Source organism: Schistocerca gregaria, chromosome X (genome assembly GCF_023897955.1).
Source record: "Schistocerca gregaria isolate iqSchGreg1 chromosome X, iqSchGreg1.2, whole genome shotgun sequence".
Classification (NCBI taxonomy): domain Eukaryota; kingdom Metazoa; phylum Arthropoda; class Insecta; order Orthoptera; family Acrididae; genus Schistocerca; species Schistocerca gregaria.
Genome location: NC_064931.1, coordinates 408,476,744 through 408,492,713, shown reverse-complemented (window position 1 = coordinate 408,492,713; position 15,970 = coordinate 408,476,744). Strand labels below are relative to the sequence as shown.

Below are 15,970 nucleotides of genomic sequence, written 5' to 3'. Positions count from 1 at the left end.
CCCAAAACGTATTCTGTTGTATTGCATTCTTTTGAATTTGACATTTGACTGAGAGGTGTTTTGTGAAACTATCTGCTATGGTAAAAATGTATTGTGATTCATCTAAATTTGTACAAGTATCAAAACGCATCAAGTATGATTACATGTTGAATCAGCAACTACACAACATCTATTCGCGTATGTTATAAAGGAAAGCACTAGAAGGGCTGAATGGTGTTTCACAGATTGATGGAAGAAAAATTAACTACTTAGTGTTCGAATCTTCCTGGCAGATGAAAAGTGTGTACCGGACTGGGACTCTAACCCTGGACCTTTACCTTTCGCAGGCAAATGCTCTGGACTGCCAAAGCACGACTCACGACCCTTTGTCATAGCTTTACTTCCTTCAGTACCTCATCTCCCGCCTTCCAAACTTCACAGATGTTCTGCTGCGAAACTTGTAGGAGAACTTATGTGAAGTTTGGAAGGGTACCAAATGAGGTTCTGGCGGAAGTAAAGCTGCGAGGACGGATCGTGAGTCGTGCTTGGGTAGCTTAGCTGGCAGAGCACTTGCACACGAAAGGCAAAGGTCCCAGTTTCAAGCACAGTCCGGCTCAAAGTTTGTTAGGCAGGAAGTTTCATATCAGTGCATACTTCGCTACAGAGGAAATATTCATACTCAACTTTTGGTTCGTTAACGGTACTACCACTCTCGTTTTCAGTTAGAACCAGCTGGCAATCTTTGTTAGATGAGTAACTCAGTCGTCATTCAGAATTCTAATTATCAACGAGAAGAAGAATAAAAAGCTTATGGTAATCGAATGTGGGACTCAGGTACCAGTCAACGTTGGAGTCTTGGTCCGGAAAAACTAATGCGGTCATCAAACAAGGAGTAAGTATGATAAAATGTCTGCTAACCTACTGTATGAAGAACGCATTACGATACTTTGGAAATTCTACCAGTCACAATGAAGTAGGGGTCCTTGGCTAATGTCTGTGCAGCCACGTGTAGGATTCGGCTTTGCGTCTGACTCTGGTCCCCAGCAATGATGCAGAACGATAGAATAGAATAGACTGATGCTAACGAAAGACTGAAAACAAAATTTAAATACCATTAGCTGAAAAGCCAAGGACAGACACAGAAGTGCAACGTGGTGTAGCGTCTACCGTCTGGGATGTGAGACCTAGAAACACCGCCGTAATATTACAGAAGCTGCTGCTGCACGGAAATGCATGGTCACCACTTGCATCAAGTTCGAACTACAGTGTACCGCCATTGCAACCGTTCCAGATACAAAGAGTTGAGGAAGAGGAAACGATGCTGAGGTGCTGAGGGCACAAGACTAACCCTGCGGGATGCCTTTCATATAGTCGAAACTGAAAGGCCAGCTGTTCGTGTTTCAAGAGCCTTACTGCAGTTATGGTCTCACCATATATCACATTGTGTCTTGTCTGCTACTGCACGCCGGCAGATTCTCTCGATCTCTAACGCTAAGGCTTCTGCATACAGCGTGCCATACTGACGAATACGCGGATAGTATCACCAACTGTACGATGGAACTTATTCAATAACAGAAATATGTGCTTGTTGACAATAGTTTTATGGACATTAGGCCTGTTCTGTGGCACGTTTCTGTATCTAAACTTTTTGTATCCAGCAACGGGAGGCATCTGCAGACGCTGAAAAGTCGTAGTCAGTTAATTTTCAAATTTAAACTTTAGCAACTGGAAGCTGCCGAATTGTATCGTCGTTGGGGGGAAGCGTTTTCGCTTGGTGTAATGAATAGCAGTTTTCTTTATATGTAAATAAACGTAAGAAAATTCCTGCATCAAAGAGAAAGAGCATGCTAGTATCTGATTACAAGATTAGACATGAACACCTTTAGCACGCCACATAGTGTAAGTATTTAGGGGTAATACAAAGAAAAGGGTGTGCTATGAAATGGGTCGATTGTTTAAAATGAATATTACGGAAGTCAAATGGAATGGGCAAATTGGTAGCCTGTCTATGAGGCATACCTTAACGCCGTTGAAACAAATTTCTACATGAAGAAATTTTAAAAAGTAGTCCTTTAGACGGTCTAGAAGAAGTCCACTTTTTGGTTTCGATTCTTTGATTCTTTGATAACGCTTTCGTCTCATGGACTCATCGAGAAAATAAAATATCCGAGTTTATAAATATTCTTAGTGATGTGAGTTCTAAAAGACGTTCTCAATGGAAAAAGAGAAAGAGGGCCAAATTTCGCTTTTGGATGTACTATAACGCTCAAAGCTATCCGAACGACCTGAACTGCATTCCGCCTGATTTGCATGCAAGGAATATAACGCGACTTGCTTGCACGTGTTCTGATCTCTTTAGAGACCACCAGAGAACATTGCTCTGTATGGCAATCATTTCAGATGCAAATTAATGTCATGGTAATGCAAATATCAGGAAACACATTGCAAGAGATGACACAGGCTTGTAAACTCAAATTTATTACAATAAACGACATGTCTACAAAATAAGATTCGCCTCTCAATTACATGACGATAATTTTTTTCTGGACTGCAGCACGGGTCTCCTATCCAGCAGCTATTGTCCTTTTTAACCAACAACAAAATATCTTGAATAAGGTTTCAGCCACAAGTAACAAAGTATGTGAATATCTAACCTGGAAGATGTGAATATCTAAACTGGAAGCAACGTGACGTAAAGTTTGTGATGGATGACGATTCGAAGGCAGCACCCAATCGACTGTTAACTAATCACAGTCAAAAGCAGGCTATCGAAGTTTTTCATCAGTAGCTAGATGATTGAAATTTAAATGACGAGACGAAAAAGTATTCCCTTACCGGAATTCGAAACTGGCACCTATCACTTTTGTTTTCTAGCCATGATTATACGTTAAATACCAGTATATTCACAAGCACAGAGATGTGCGTACATATAACTGGAAATAACGTGACGAAAAGTTCTGTGACTGGGAGTAGAGCCCGCACATATCATCGTCATTGAATACTCACGAAGAGACGTTAACTAGCGAAATATTATCACCAGTAATTAGGAGTGGTATATTTGAATCTGGAATGATATCAAGAGAAGTTTTGTATCGCGTTGGGAGGCAAAACAAGCACCAGTTGTTGCTATTGACAATGCACGGGGAGATGTTAAAAATCGTTATTACTTTTTCAGCTATATTTTGATTGTGCCGGACTAGAATTTGATCTAGACATGATCTTTTCGTGGAGACTTTGAGGAATTTGGAACCTTGGAGAAGCACTGAAACATTGGAACAGTATCATCCCGAAGGGGTGAAATTCCGTGATAGGTAAATCTGAATTTTAATACCAATCCAGGACCAATATTTTCAAAGCCTCCAGTTCAAATACAATAAGAAACAAGTGCCCTGTGACCTTACACGACGATTCGTGCACAAATAAAACAAAACTTCTGGTCCAAGAAACCTTGCTGTGACTTCTGCCTCTCTTATGGCCCAGCTTACACTGACTCTCCTCCAGTCGATAACCAAGGGACGTAATGTTTAAGGTGGATTTGGAACCACACCGCACACCTACGTTGTTCACCTGGCGTTATCACAGGTGAAGAGTGTCTGTTCTTGCTTGTTAAAATTGCTTGCCTGAGGTGAGACTCGAACGCAACCCTTAAGCACGAGAAGCTAGAATTACTGCAAGTAAACATATTGCTAGTTTACTGTTTTTTGTCGTATAAAAAGATTCTCCACACTGGACTTTGACACCCGGAAGTGAATTACAGGCCGATCAAAACAGTTCCCTTGTTTTGCCACATCGCCATTCATCGCTGCCTCGGATACCCAACGAGTACTTCGACTTGATTTTGTAATCACTGAAAAAAATCACGTAACAGCATGGTACGATGCGAAAATTTCTACAGGAAATATTGCTGTGGTGGTGCTGTATGTATTAGTGTCTAGTGTAAAACGTGGTGCAATATTAATGCAAAGCCGAAATATGGAGCGCATTGGTGTCTTTACTTTGAAAAACGCATTTCTTCTGATACAGTTGTGTAGGCAATAGTGTTGTCATCATTGTTCCTGCAGCATGAGACATGAAGAATACTGAATTACGTTTTTACCATTGCAGACAAAATCTTCCTGAAAAAAGTAGATTGGTGCATAAGTTCTTGTTGATTTTGTTTGGTGTTTTATCGCACAGATTGCTATAAGTACATATAACAATTTTATTTAAGGTTCTATAATTTTTCTTGCGTGATTTATTGCATATTGTACAATTGAAGCTTATGAGGAACATTGTTTCATTATTAAACTTTTTTTCCGTTCCACACTCTTTTCTTTAACACTTATGACATTTTGTTCTCCTTCGTTTTAATGGAGAGATACAGGCAGGGGAGGCAGCTAGAAATTTGTTTGTTATGTTTGGGGTAAGTGTATCGAAAAAAATCACGTCAGAAAGTAGGTTCATCTTTTGCACTACGATCCTGTCGACGTGAATTATTTGACACATTCAAGAAGACCATTGAGGGTTTGATGAATGGTGTTTTTACTGTTTACTACTTGGATCCACCCGAATATTGACAAATGTGATCAATTGCGACGATTTAACCTTGGTGAGACAGTTGCTTTCAATAGGTAATGTTGGGGGAAAAGGAAGGAAAGATTATTATAGTTAAGCACTGCGTTGATGACGAAGTCATTAGAGACGAAGCAGAAGCTACTATTGGCAACGAAGGAGGAGGATATCGACTGTATCTTTCTAAGAAAAGATTCCATCAAATGCTAAGGAAATCGCAGAGAACATAAAACAAGATAGCCAGACGGGAATTTTAATTACTGTGCGTTAACTTCATAAAATGAAAATAATGGCTGGCCCAAGCAAAAAATGTATTCATCAAAGGCCAGTGTGAGTACACATAACGTAATGTTATGCATTTGGTGGCGCTAGGAAGGTGTATTATGCTATGAACTACATCCCGGAGCTGTACCCGACACAGCTGGCATCTGTTACCAATAACAGAAATGCCTTGCGGTGACATATAGTAAACACTAACAACGAAACTGCATCATGTGTTGCTACTGGACGAGAACACTTTCCTACACTCTTCTGATTTCACAAAAGAACCTATGCAGGAGCTTGACTGGAAAGCAATCCCTACCACACATTTCCTCTAACTTAGCACCCTCAAATGCTTACCTTCTTGCTCCTTATCGAACAACCATCAAGAAAATTTCTTTGTGGACGAATATGCCCTTTAACTTGGATTGACGTTATCTTAAACTCCACAGGAATAGCTTTCTACAAGTAGAGAATCCAAAAACTTCTGCGCATCATAAGACTTTTTTTTATTTAATGTGAGAGAATATATTTTTGATGATTAATTTCTCTCTTAAGTTTTTCTGTTACCTAATAAACAAAAGAGATGCAGTATAAAATGTATTCAATAGACAGAATAGAAGTACTATAGAATTATGCACAGTTTTTGTATTATTGAATCATAACTTACAATGTGAACCTTACAACGAAAGTATAATTTAATAAAACAAATAGTATCTGTAATTCGAGCCTGTCCAAAATCTAATGCATTCGTGAGATATTATGTTCTTTTCACTTCGATATGGTTTGTGTCTACGTGAGCCCTGTGCCCTGGCAGAAAAGTGTTTTGGAACTACCACGAAAATATGTAAATCTGGCAGTGACAGTAGACCCAAGAAGAAACCCAGTTCACATATTATTCAATGCCACACATAAATCAATCCAATAGTCTACTCACAAGAAACTAAAAATTATGTTGGTATAAGGGGATAAAGCTTTAGTAAAGGTGCAATGCAGCAATTTCTTATATTTGTCACCTGTAGGCCTGTGGGGTGCTAAATCAAAATGGTGAGAAATAAGATGAAAAAATTAAGATTCATTTAATGGTTTTCAATCCGGAACCCTGAAGCTTCGTAAGACTACTAGAAAGTTGAAAAATTGTGGAGGTGTCCAGCGCGAAAATATGTAAGCCAAGAGCTAATGTATTTTCACCTTCACAAAGCAGCCGTGTTACTACTTAGCTAGCAACCCGGTACTGCTTGCAGTATGCTCTCATTGCTATACTGATCGTTAACATATACACTGAAGCGCCAAATAAACTGGTATAGACTTGAATGTTCAAATACAGAGACATGTAAACATGCAGAATACGGCGCTGCGGTCGGCAACAACTATATAAGACAATATGTGTCTGGCGCATTTGTCAGCTTGGTTACTGCTGCTTCAATAGCAGTTTACCAATATTTAATAGAGTTTAAACGTCGTACTATAGTCGACGCACGAGCGATGAGCACAGAATCTTCCAGGTAGCGATGAAGTGGGGATTTTCCCACACGACCATTCCACGACCGTACCGTGACTATAAGGAATCCGGTAAAACATCACATCTCCGACATCGCTGGGACCGGAGAAACATCCTGTAAGAAAGGAACCAACGACGACTGTAGAGAATCATTCAACGTGAGGGAAGTGCAACCCTTCCGCAAAATGCTGCAGATTTCAATGCTGGGCCATCAATAACTGTCAGCGTGCGAACCATTCAACGAAACTTCATCGCTATTGGCTTTCGAAGCCAAAGACCCACTCTTGTACGCTTGATGACTGCATGACACAAAGCTTTACACCTCGCCTGGGCCCATCGATACCGACATTGGACTGTTGATAAGTGGAAACATGTTGCCCTATTGGACGAGTCTCGTTTCAAATTGTATTGAGTGGATGGACATGTATGGGTATGGAGACACCCTCATGAATCCATGGACGCTGCATGTCAGCGGGCGATTGTTCAAGCTGGTGGAAGCTCTGTAATGGTGTGCGGCATGTGCAGTAGGAGTGATGTGGGACCCCAATACATCTAGATACAACAGGTGACACGTTTGTATGGATCCTGTCTCATCAACTACATCCAGTCATGTCCATTGCGTATTCCAACGGACTTGGGCAATTCCAGCAGGCCAATGCGACACCCCACACGTCCGGAATTGCTACAGAGTGACTCCAGGAAAACTCTTCTGAGTTTAAACACTTCCGCTGGCCACCAGACGCTCCAAAAATTAACTTTATTGAGCATATCTGGGATGCCTTGAAACGTGCTGTTCAGAAGAGATCTCCACCCCCTCGTACCCTTACGGATTATGGACAGCCCTGCAGGATTCATGGTGTCAGCTCTCTTCAGCACTACTTCAGACATTAGTCGAGGCCCTGCCATGTCGTGTTGCGGAACTTCTGCGTGCTCGCGGGAGTGCTACACAATATTAGGCAGGTATACCTGTTTCTTTGGCTCTTCAGTGTAATTCACAACATAGGATATGAGATTAGTCGTAGATTCTTTATGAAACGTCCTTCCTGGAATTGAGGGGAGGAGAGCGGCAGGTAAAGCAGCCTCGCTTTGTCGAGGCTTAAGTTGCTTCCTGCTCGTGCAGGATCCATTGTGCTGTTTGCAGAATCGGTCCACTGTAGATGACTGAAATAAAAGCACTCATTCTGGAGGACGGAACTTTCTCGGCGGGCTGTAGGCTCTAAGATCATGTCAATAGAGATACTTCAGCAGATAAACAGCTCTCGGCTTTCCAACAAAAGATGGCGAAACATCTCTGACCTACTAAAGGTTTAGAAATTGCACCGACTCAGTAAGTAGCCCCATGGACAGTTTTTTAACATTTCTCATTACCTGTAATATGAAGGTAGCTGGTGGTGTGATATAAGTGGCGACAGCAGGACGTAACATTTAGTGGGAAGTTTATAGAGAAGAGGTGAGAAAATTTAGTTCGTTGGCATGTTCACGTTTCACCTTTTCTCGGTAGTATACTTTGTTAGAGAGACAATTACTTCATTGGCAGGCTGTAGTAAATTTTGTGAGGATTGGTGGTCGCATTTTATTGGCAGCAAGAAGGGAGAAAGAAGCTTTTTACGGAAATGAAAAGTAGGGACTTCTTTGCGGGGCTTGGAGGTGAACATATCCGTGCTCTGAAGGCTACGCCCTCATCTGGCGGAGCCTTCTGGAGTCCAATATTCGAGACCTCAGCCGATCGATCATGGTGGTGAGCTGCATGACACTGAGGTGCGGTGTCTCCACTCTATTAGTATTACACCAAGATCATAGTGAGCGTCTTACAGCTTTAGAATATTAGACGAGCTAGAGTTTGGAGTTCAGATTCATGATAGGCTCCACTGTCTCATGTCTGTCCGAGCATCCTCAAATCTTGGGGATTCTTCAGTTTTTGGTTCAGACCAACAGTCATTGTAATCGTGATATAGTGAGGCTGCGATACATTTCGGAGTGTTAGATAAGAGATTATTAAGCAACTCGATCCCATAGAGTAGCTTTGCCAACTGGTAGTCTTAGTTTTTTAATTCTCATCGGAAAGTATGTCATTGTAACGTTGATAATTTCACAGTTGTTTTGAATGCTTCATGTTTTCAAAAGTTGTTTGTAATAAACCACAGAGTGCATTTAAATCATGAGTTTACCATCACATTTTTTTTCAGTGTTAAATATTCTGTCAGTCCAGTCCCCCACCCTAAGATTCACTGCTAGGGCCTAAAAAATTTATAGCCTTACTAAATCAGTCATGTAATTTAAATTCGGCCCTGAGTTTAAAGTGAATGCCTGATTCACGACACTTAAATTCACTTACGCATGCGGGGTTTTGCAATATAGTTTTAAACCAGAGAGCAAACTGTGGAAGGAAACCTTCCAGCATGACCGAAAAATAGGACACAAAAAGCTGTGAAGGAAATGAAACAAATGAGTGAGTGGAGCGCAGGTTAGATTCCAGGTTCTGATAATGCGGAAGGGGAAGCAAGTTTGATGGGAATGTGGAACAAGGAACACAAAATGCTGACGGAAATATCTCGAATATGGCATCCTTAAGGGAAACTGCCATTCAGTCTATAAAACCCAAAGGAAGTACTGCTACTCATAACGATTACAATATAACAGCTGGCGATGCTTTGTCAGTAAAAGTGAAAGGTGTCTGTTGAATGAGGCTTCCAGTTTGTAGACTGCTTAAGATAGAGAGAAACCAATGTAACAGGAAGGTCCAGAGCCTCTATACATCTCTCCCTGGTCCTCCAGTACAAAAGTTTTCCTCATATCATATCAAGTTGTAGCATATGCACATCAAGCAGCAGGTGAAAAATTATTATGACTTTTAGCGTCTCTCTGTGCTTTGTCAACCATAAACATAGGTGACCGTTTCGACTTTCAGTCTAACACAGAACTTTTCGCTACATCATTTCAGTTTCAAACATGTCACTCCTAGCTAAGAGTGAAAAATAATTCGTTAGTTAACGTCCCTTTGTGTGTAGTCAAGAACAATGATAGGTGTGGGATTAGACTCCCAGTCAGCGCGAACTTTTGTGACATTAATTCTGTTTTCGAGACATACACCTCTCACTACGGTGAGAGAAAGCGATATTTACCGTCTATTCGTGGCCAGAAAACGAATGCCGATAAGAGAGAGATCGAATACCGGTAAGGTAAAACTTTTTTGTCTCGTAATTTCAGTTTGTGAACTTAGTATTTGGGGGGACAATTCTATGTCTAATATTTAATTGTGCCAGTCAAAACTCCGATTAAGTACTGGGTTCGAATGCCCGTTCAACACAAAACTTGCATCATGTCATTTCAAGAATTAACATGCTCACATATTGTTACCAATGATTGAAAGCATATGTAAGATATTTTGTGGTTAGTTAACTGGGACTATGGACAATAGTCGCTGGATAGGAGTCACAGGTCATGCACCAATACAAAAATTTTCGTCATGAAATTTAATGTTGGAACAGCTTTTGAAATGTCATTTATTGTAATAAATTTGAGTTTAGAACATTTAGAGACTGTATCATCTGTAATAACGTTCTTCCTGATATTTGCATTTTGTGATATTGAGTTGCATCTGTACTCTCTGTCATACAGAACAAAGTAGTCGTTTTCTATAGTCAAACTACGGTACCGAAAAGAGAATAGAGTGCTTTCAAGGAAGCTACACTATGTGGGTTGCATGCAAATTTGGCAGAACGCAATTCAGATCGTCCGGATACTTTTGAGAATGATAGTACAAGTAAATGGGAGAACTGACGGAATTTTAGGCTACAAGACCTCCAGATAGCCTCCACAAAAATTCTAGTAAGCATCCTCCCGAGCACAAAACAGGAGTAACTAATACATTTGTGTGCTGGACTGGAAAAATCTGTGAGCCACAGTACTTGGAGGAAGAGCTCAATCGTTTGAAAATTACTTTCAGAAGAAATGGTTACTCTGATACTGAGATAAACAGATAATTATATTTTAAATATCAGAAGCTTCTAGCGAAAAGCAACCAGATAAAGAGAAATTCGACTCACAGAGAGACACAGATCGTTTCGTCATATAATTTCATATTCGAGCATGCTACTCCTAGATACTGTTGAAAAATAATTCGATAGTTAACGTGTCTTCGGGTGTAGTAAGCGATGATTTGTGTGGGGCTAGATTCCCAGTCATCACTGTACTCTTCATCACGTCACTTCCAGTTCAAACATGCGCTCATCTCGCTTCTTGTGAAAAAAAACTACATTTAATGTCTATTCGTGGCTCAAAACAACGACCACAGATTCCGGGTTCGAATCCCGGGGAGGCAAATATTATTCATTTTTCTCGTCATTGCAAATCCAAAAATCTGGATACTGCTAAGAAAAGTTGATATCTGGAACATCACTGTGCTTACATAACAATCGGACTCGGTGCTGGGTTCGAATCGCCATCCAACACAAACATTATCTCATTTCAGGTTTGTTATTTGGGACTGAAACCATATTTAGCATCTTTCCTCATTGGATATCAGTTTCTGGATATTTGTCTCGATCCATTACAAAACTTTTCGTTGTGTAATTTAAAGTTCAGATATGCTAACTAATACTGGCTAAAAACAAATTATATCAGTCTCTTTAAGGCTAGCCAGATATGACGATCAGTGACGTGATCGAATGTCGGTCAGGTACGAATATTTTGCTTAGTTCGTATTGGGTCTCACTCCATATCCAGAACGAAACCGTTCATCTTGTCATTTAAAGTTCAATCATAACCACAGCTACATGCTCCTTAATAACTTAAATTTTTTATGCCACTTTGTGTTAGATAACAAGTGCGATAGATGATTTTTGAACTGTACGAGGGTTGGCCAGAAAGTAATGTTCCGCATATTTTTTCTTCAACAATTCCTTACTGAACATAATAAGAATTACACACACGAAAGAATGGTGTTTTATTTACGCACACGTCCAGTTCTATGGACTTCCTCCGGCGCGGAACAATGTCATGTATGCCCTGCCGGTAACAATCCTTGTCCTGGAGATAGAGCCAGTGTCTCACTGTGTGAATCACCTCCGCATCATCATCAATATGTGTTCCATGAATGGCATCCTTTAATGGCGAATGACAATATCAGCTCGCTGCAACATGTCAGGTGTGACTGTTGTGGATGATCTCCCCGACCGCCGCAAATCGTGGAGCTCCGCCGAACAGCCTTCTGATGACCTCACACTCCGTGCCCAGCGACCAACTGTACTTCCGTCGACAGCAGATGCTCCATAGACTTTGCACAAACGCTTGTGAATATTCCCCACAGTTTCGTTATCTGCAGTGATAAGTTCAATGACGGCACGTTGCTTGTAATATATGTACATCACCTACAGATGCCATTTTGAAACTATCCTGCAGCTACGCTATCTGTCGGAAGTGACGGAAACTTGGTGAGCTCGCTCAGGAGCCTTCAAATAATTCTTACGTGACGTTTCGCATTCGCGGCATTGTTTTCGGCTGAGAAAAAAAATGCGGTTCATTATTTTCGCAGGAGAGCTTCTGTAAAGTTTGGAAGGTAGGAGACGGATACTGGCAGAAGTAAAGCTGTGAGTACCGGGCGTGAGTCGTGCTTCGGTAGCTCAGTTGGTAGAGCACTTGCCCGCGAAAGGCAAAGGTCCCGAGTTCGACAGTTTTAATCTGCCAGGAAAGTTTCATATCAGCGCACACTCCGCTGCAGAGTGAAAATCTCATTCTGAATGAACTAGTTCAATATCAGTATTAATCAAGTGTATCCCCCAAAGAATATTGTGTTTTCTTCCAGGAGAATGACGTCTCCTCCTAAGCAGTCAAGAACTATGCTATTATCATTAGAGGCCCAGGCCGAGGAATTTCAGTTGACATCCACACTGCCAAACTAGCCAGATACCAGACTTACTGAACTTGGTTCAAATGGTTCAAATGGCTCTGAGCACTATGGGACTCAACATCTGTGGTCATAAGTCCCCTAGAACTTAGAACTACTTAAACCTAACTAACCTATGGACATCACACACATCCATGCTCGAGACAGGATTCGAACCTGCGACCGTAGCGGTCGCGTGGTTCCGGACTGAGCGGCTAGAACCGCTAGACCACCACGGCCGGTACTTACTGAACTCAATGGCGATGTCTTCCAGAGTTATCCGAAGTGTGTAAAGAGCGTGCGTGTAATGTATCCGTGGACATTTGCCACCACCTAGCTACAAACTAAGAAATTTGAGATCCACACTGTGACGAAGTGAAGCTGTTCTGTGTGGCAACCAGGCTATTACGAGAGTGGTTTATAATGGTTTGGCTGATCAGTGTAGCGATTTGTGTACATAACCAGTGATGTATATCGTTGCTGGCAGTAAATACGTACTTGAATTTGTGTGTTTTATCCAAAATATATCCGCTGATGACCCCACCAACAGTTCCTGAGACTACGAAAAGCAGTCCAACGCGTCCAGCAAATGCCTCTCCGCCCTAGAAAAAGTAAGATAATTGTATTAAAAATTAAATTCTTTAAATTGGTTAACATATAATACAGTTGCATGGCAGACAATATCACATGTAAATTACATTTAGAAAAGCAAGTTAAGAGTTTAAAGTCTCAGCTACTTAAGACATGGAGCAGTAGTTCAGTTGCACATTCGTGCTTAATGCAAAGGAACAACCGCAACCTAACGGCACATTAACAAAAATGTGTGTGGCAGGTGGAGATGTTGGATGCTAATGTTACGCTTGGACAAGAGACTCTTGAAGATGTGGAAGAATTTTGCTATCTCGGAAGCGGAAAACATAAAGAAGAAAATCGCAAAAATACTTAGCAGCATGCGCTGTTCGAGGCAAAACGGCTTTCTATTAAAAGGAGCACCTGTTAACTTCCAAACATATAAACGTTGAGACCAGAAAAAAATTAACGAAAAGCTATTGTGGAGAAAAGCTCTTTTTGACTGCGAAACATCAGCCATTGTGGAAGACAGAAAGGACACGATGAAAAGCTTGGTTTTGCAGGAGACTGTTGATTAGTCGATGATTTGATCGAGAAAGGAATGAAGAAAAAAAAATGGTTCAAATGGCTCTGAGCACTATGGGACTTAACATCTGCGATCATCAGTCCCCTAGAACTTAGAACTACTTAAACCTAACTAACCTAAGGACATCACACACATCCATGCCCGAGGCAGGATTCGAACCTGCGACCGTAGCAGTCGCGCGGTTCCGGACTGAGCGCCTTAACCGCGAGACCACCGCGGCCGGTAAGTAATGAATAAATCCTCCAACAAGAATTGGTCGTTCCTGAAAACTATAGTTGAATGAGTGGGTAGAAAGAATCGCAGGGAGGACCGTGGGTGATGTGTGATGCAGCAGTTGTACTGAAATGAAGCGGAGAGTTTGCAAGCGACACGATGAAGAACACCCAAGGGATGATGACGACAACCAGCAGTTTTCTGGAGTCATTTGAGGAAACGAGAGGTCCTAAATCAAATTGCCTGGAAGGAATTTACGTCCTCCGTCGTGTAATATACCAATGTCTTAAAAACTTCGCTCCGTTTCTCGTTAAATTGGTACATCAGTGTGACAAGAAACCTTCACGTGAAGCACGATGAAACACTATAATTCATAGAATATAGAAGGGTCTCAGCTACTATGTCAATTTCCTTTCTGAAACTTCCTGGCAGATTAAAACTGTGTGCTGGACCGAGACTCGAACTCGGGACTTTTGCCTTTCGCGGGCAAGTGCTCTACCATCTGAGCTACCCAAGCACGAATCACGCCTCATCCTCACAGCTTTACTTCCGCCAGTACCTCGTCTCCTACCTTCCAAACTTTACAGAAGCTCTCCTACCAATCTTGCAGGACTAGCACTCCTGAAAGAAAGGATATTGCGGAGACATGGCTTAGCCACGGCCTGGGGGATGTTTCCAGAATGAGATTTTCACTCTGCAGCGGAGTGTGCGCTGATATGAAATTTCCTGACAGATTAAAACTGTGTGCCGCATCGCGACTCTAACTCGGGACCTTGTATAGGGCTCGCCTTGCCTTGAGTTCACCATAGATCGCGTTGTGGTTTTGCTTCCCCCACGCAATTCGTGAGAGGGCAGTAGGCGCCACTAAAGACTTCCCGTCTGCAGAGTGCGGAAACCAGGAAGTGAACGAGAGCGACTGCTGAGACATTCTCGGAAGGCCGCTCTTTTTACAAGGAGTGAAAAAATGATCCAAATGTAACTTATTAACAGAAACTGTCGCTTAAAATTAATAAATAGTAGCAGATTGAAAAAAACGTGACAAGGAAATGTAATGGAGCATTTGCAGTTTACGTGGCAAACTGATATATCGCCGTTGTGGGTTATTCGTGGATGTTGCCTTTGCGTTAGAAAAATGTCGACGATAGAATTCCGCCGTTAGTCACAGTATTTTATTTCCCTTTTTATGTCAAGTTAGTTTAGGTGCTACAACTTCATTTTCATCATCACACATGATTCAGTTTTCCATCTGTGTTCAGTCACAGAATACATGTCGTTTCCAACGGTGAGAAACTACTACCGTCAAACTCACACGTAACATAATTGCCTTTGGTAATGACATATATCCAACCTCTTTGCTCTCCAATTGTGTAAATTAAATAAATGTAAGGTTTCGGAGATTTGCTTCTCAATTCGGCCTTACTGAACCAGACGTGCAAAATAAATTTTAAAAAATCAGTTACATTCATGTACAGATATACATTTCATAATAAATAAAAATTCAAAGACAAAACTTTGTCCTCTGCAGGTTCCTTATTCAGCCTGAGAAATAATTAACCTTCGTAATGTGTTTTTCTGTAACAACATAGTAAAATAACAAAAATCAAAAGACACTTAATTCATTGTAACAAAGAGTTTAGAAGAAATAACTTGACGATTTTATTCTTAGGTGATTGTTCATGTATATCAGGCACTCAACAGAATACAACTATACTGGAACATCTTTCGGTACTAGTGACTCATGAAAACTTTCATTTTGGTAAATTTTGGAAAATCGCCATCCTGTACATAAATCCATGCAGTTTTATATCACTTCAAGCACTACACAGATATAGTTACATGTCTCACGATTGCGTCACACAGATCAAACTCGTTGCCACTGTCGAAATCTCTACATGTAGATACATCACAAACATTCGTCTCAAGAAAAATCTTTCTTTTAATTTGTCCAGAAAGGAGGCTAACGGTTGTGGTTAGTATTAGGGACATAGTCACTGCACCGCCATTTTCTTATGAACTTCTAAACAAGAATACTGGAGTTCAGGAACCGTTCATAAAAAGTTTTGCGAATTTTAGTAAATGAATCAGTACGGATGTAAGCCTCAAACATTTGTACCCTTTCTTTTACGCAGTACGGTATAATAATTTGAATAACTCATAGATCGTAGGAAAGACACTCAATGCATTTTCAAAGCATTAACTGAAGCTGTGACAACTGACCACACTCATCTCGTGTGCTGGAAATAGTGAAATCACAACATTTTCTTTTCGTAGCGGGACTCGGACACTGTCGTTTTACAGTATCGGAGCGGTATACCAGTGTTTCAGGGGAAGGATGAGCATCACAGAAAATATACACCAGTTAGTCACCCTGAATCTGAAGCGTCGTAGATAGCCGCCTCCACAGTATCTGCGCAAACACTTCAAA

At 41.1% G+C, this 15,970-nt stretch overlaps 1 protein-coding gene across 1 annotated transcript in view; it reads right to left on the bottom strand.

The window, feature by feature from the left end:
• Positions 1 to 15,970, bottom strand: part of LOC126297754 (feline leukemia virus subgroup C receptor-related protein 2-like) — a 77,602-nt gene that overhangs the window by 12,325 nt on the left and 49,307 nt on the right. The window contains exon 5 of the mRNA XM_049988927.1: positions 12,675 to 12,778. Within this exon, the coding sequence (XP_049844884.1) occupies positions 12,675 to 12,778 (104 nt within the window). The remainder of the gene's footprint in view (positions 1 to 12,674; positions 12,779 to 15,970) is intronic.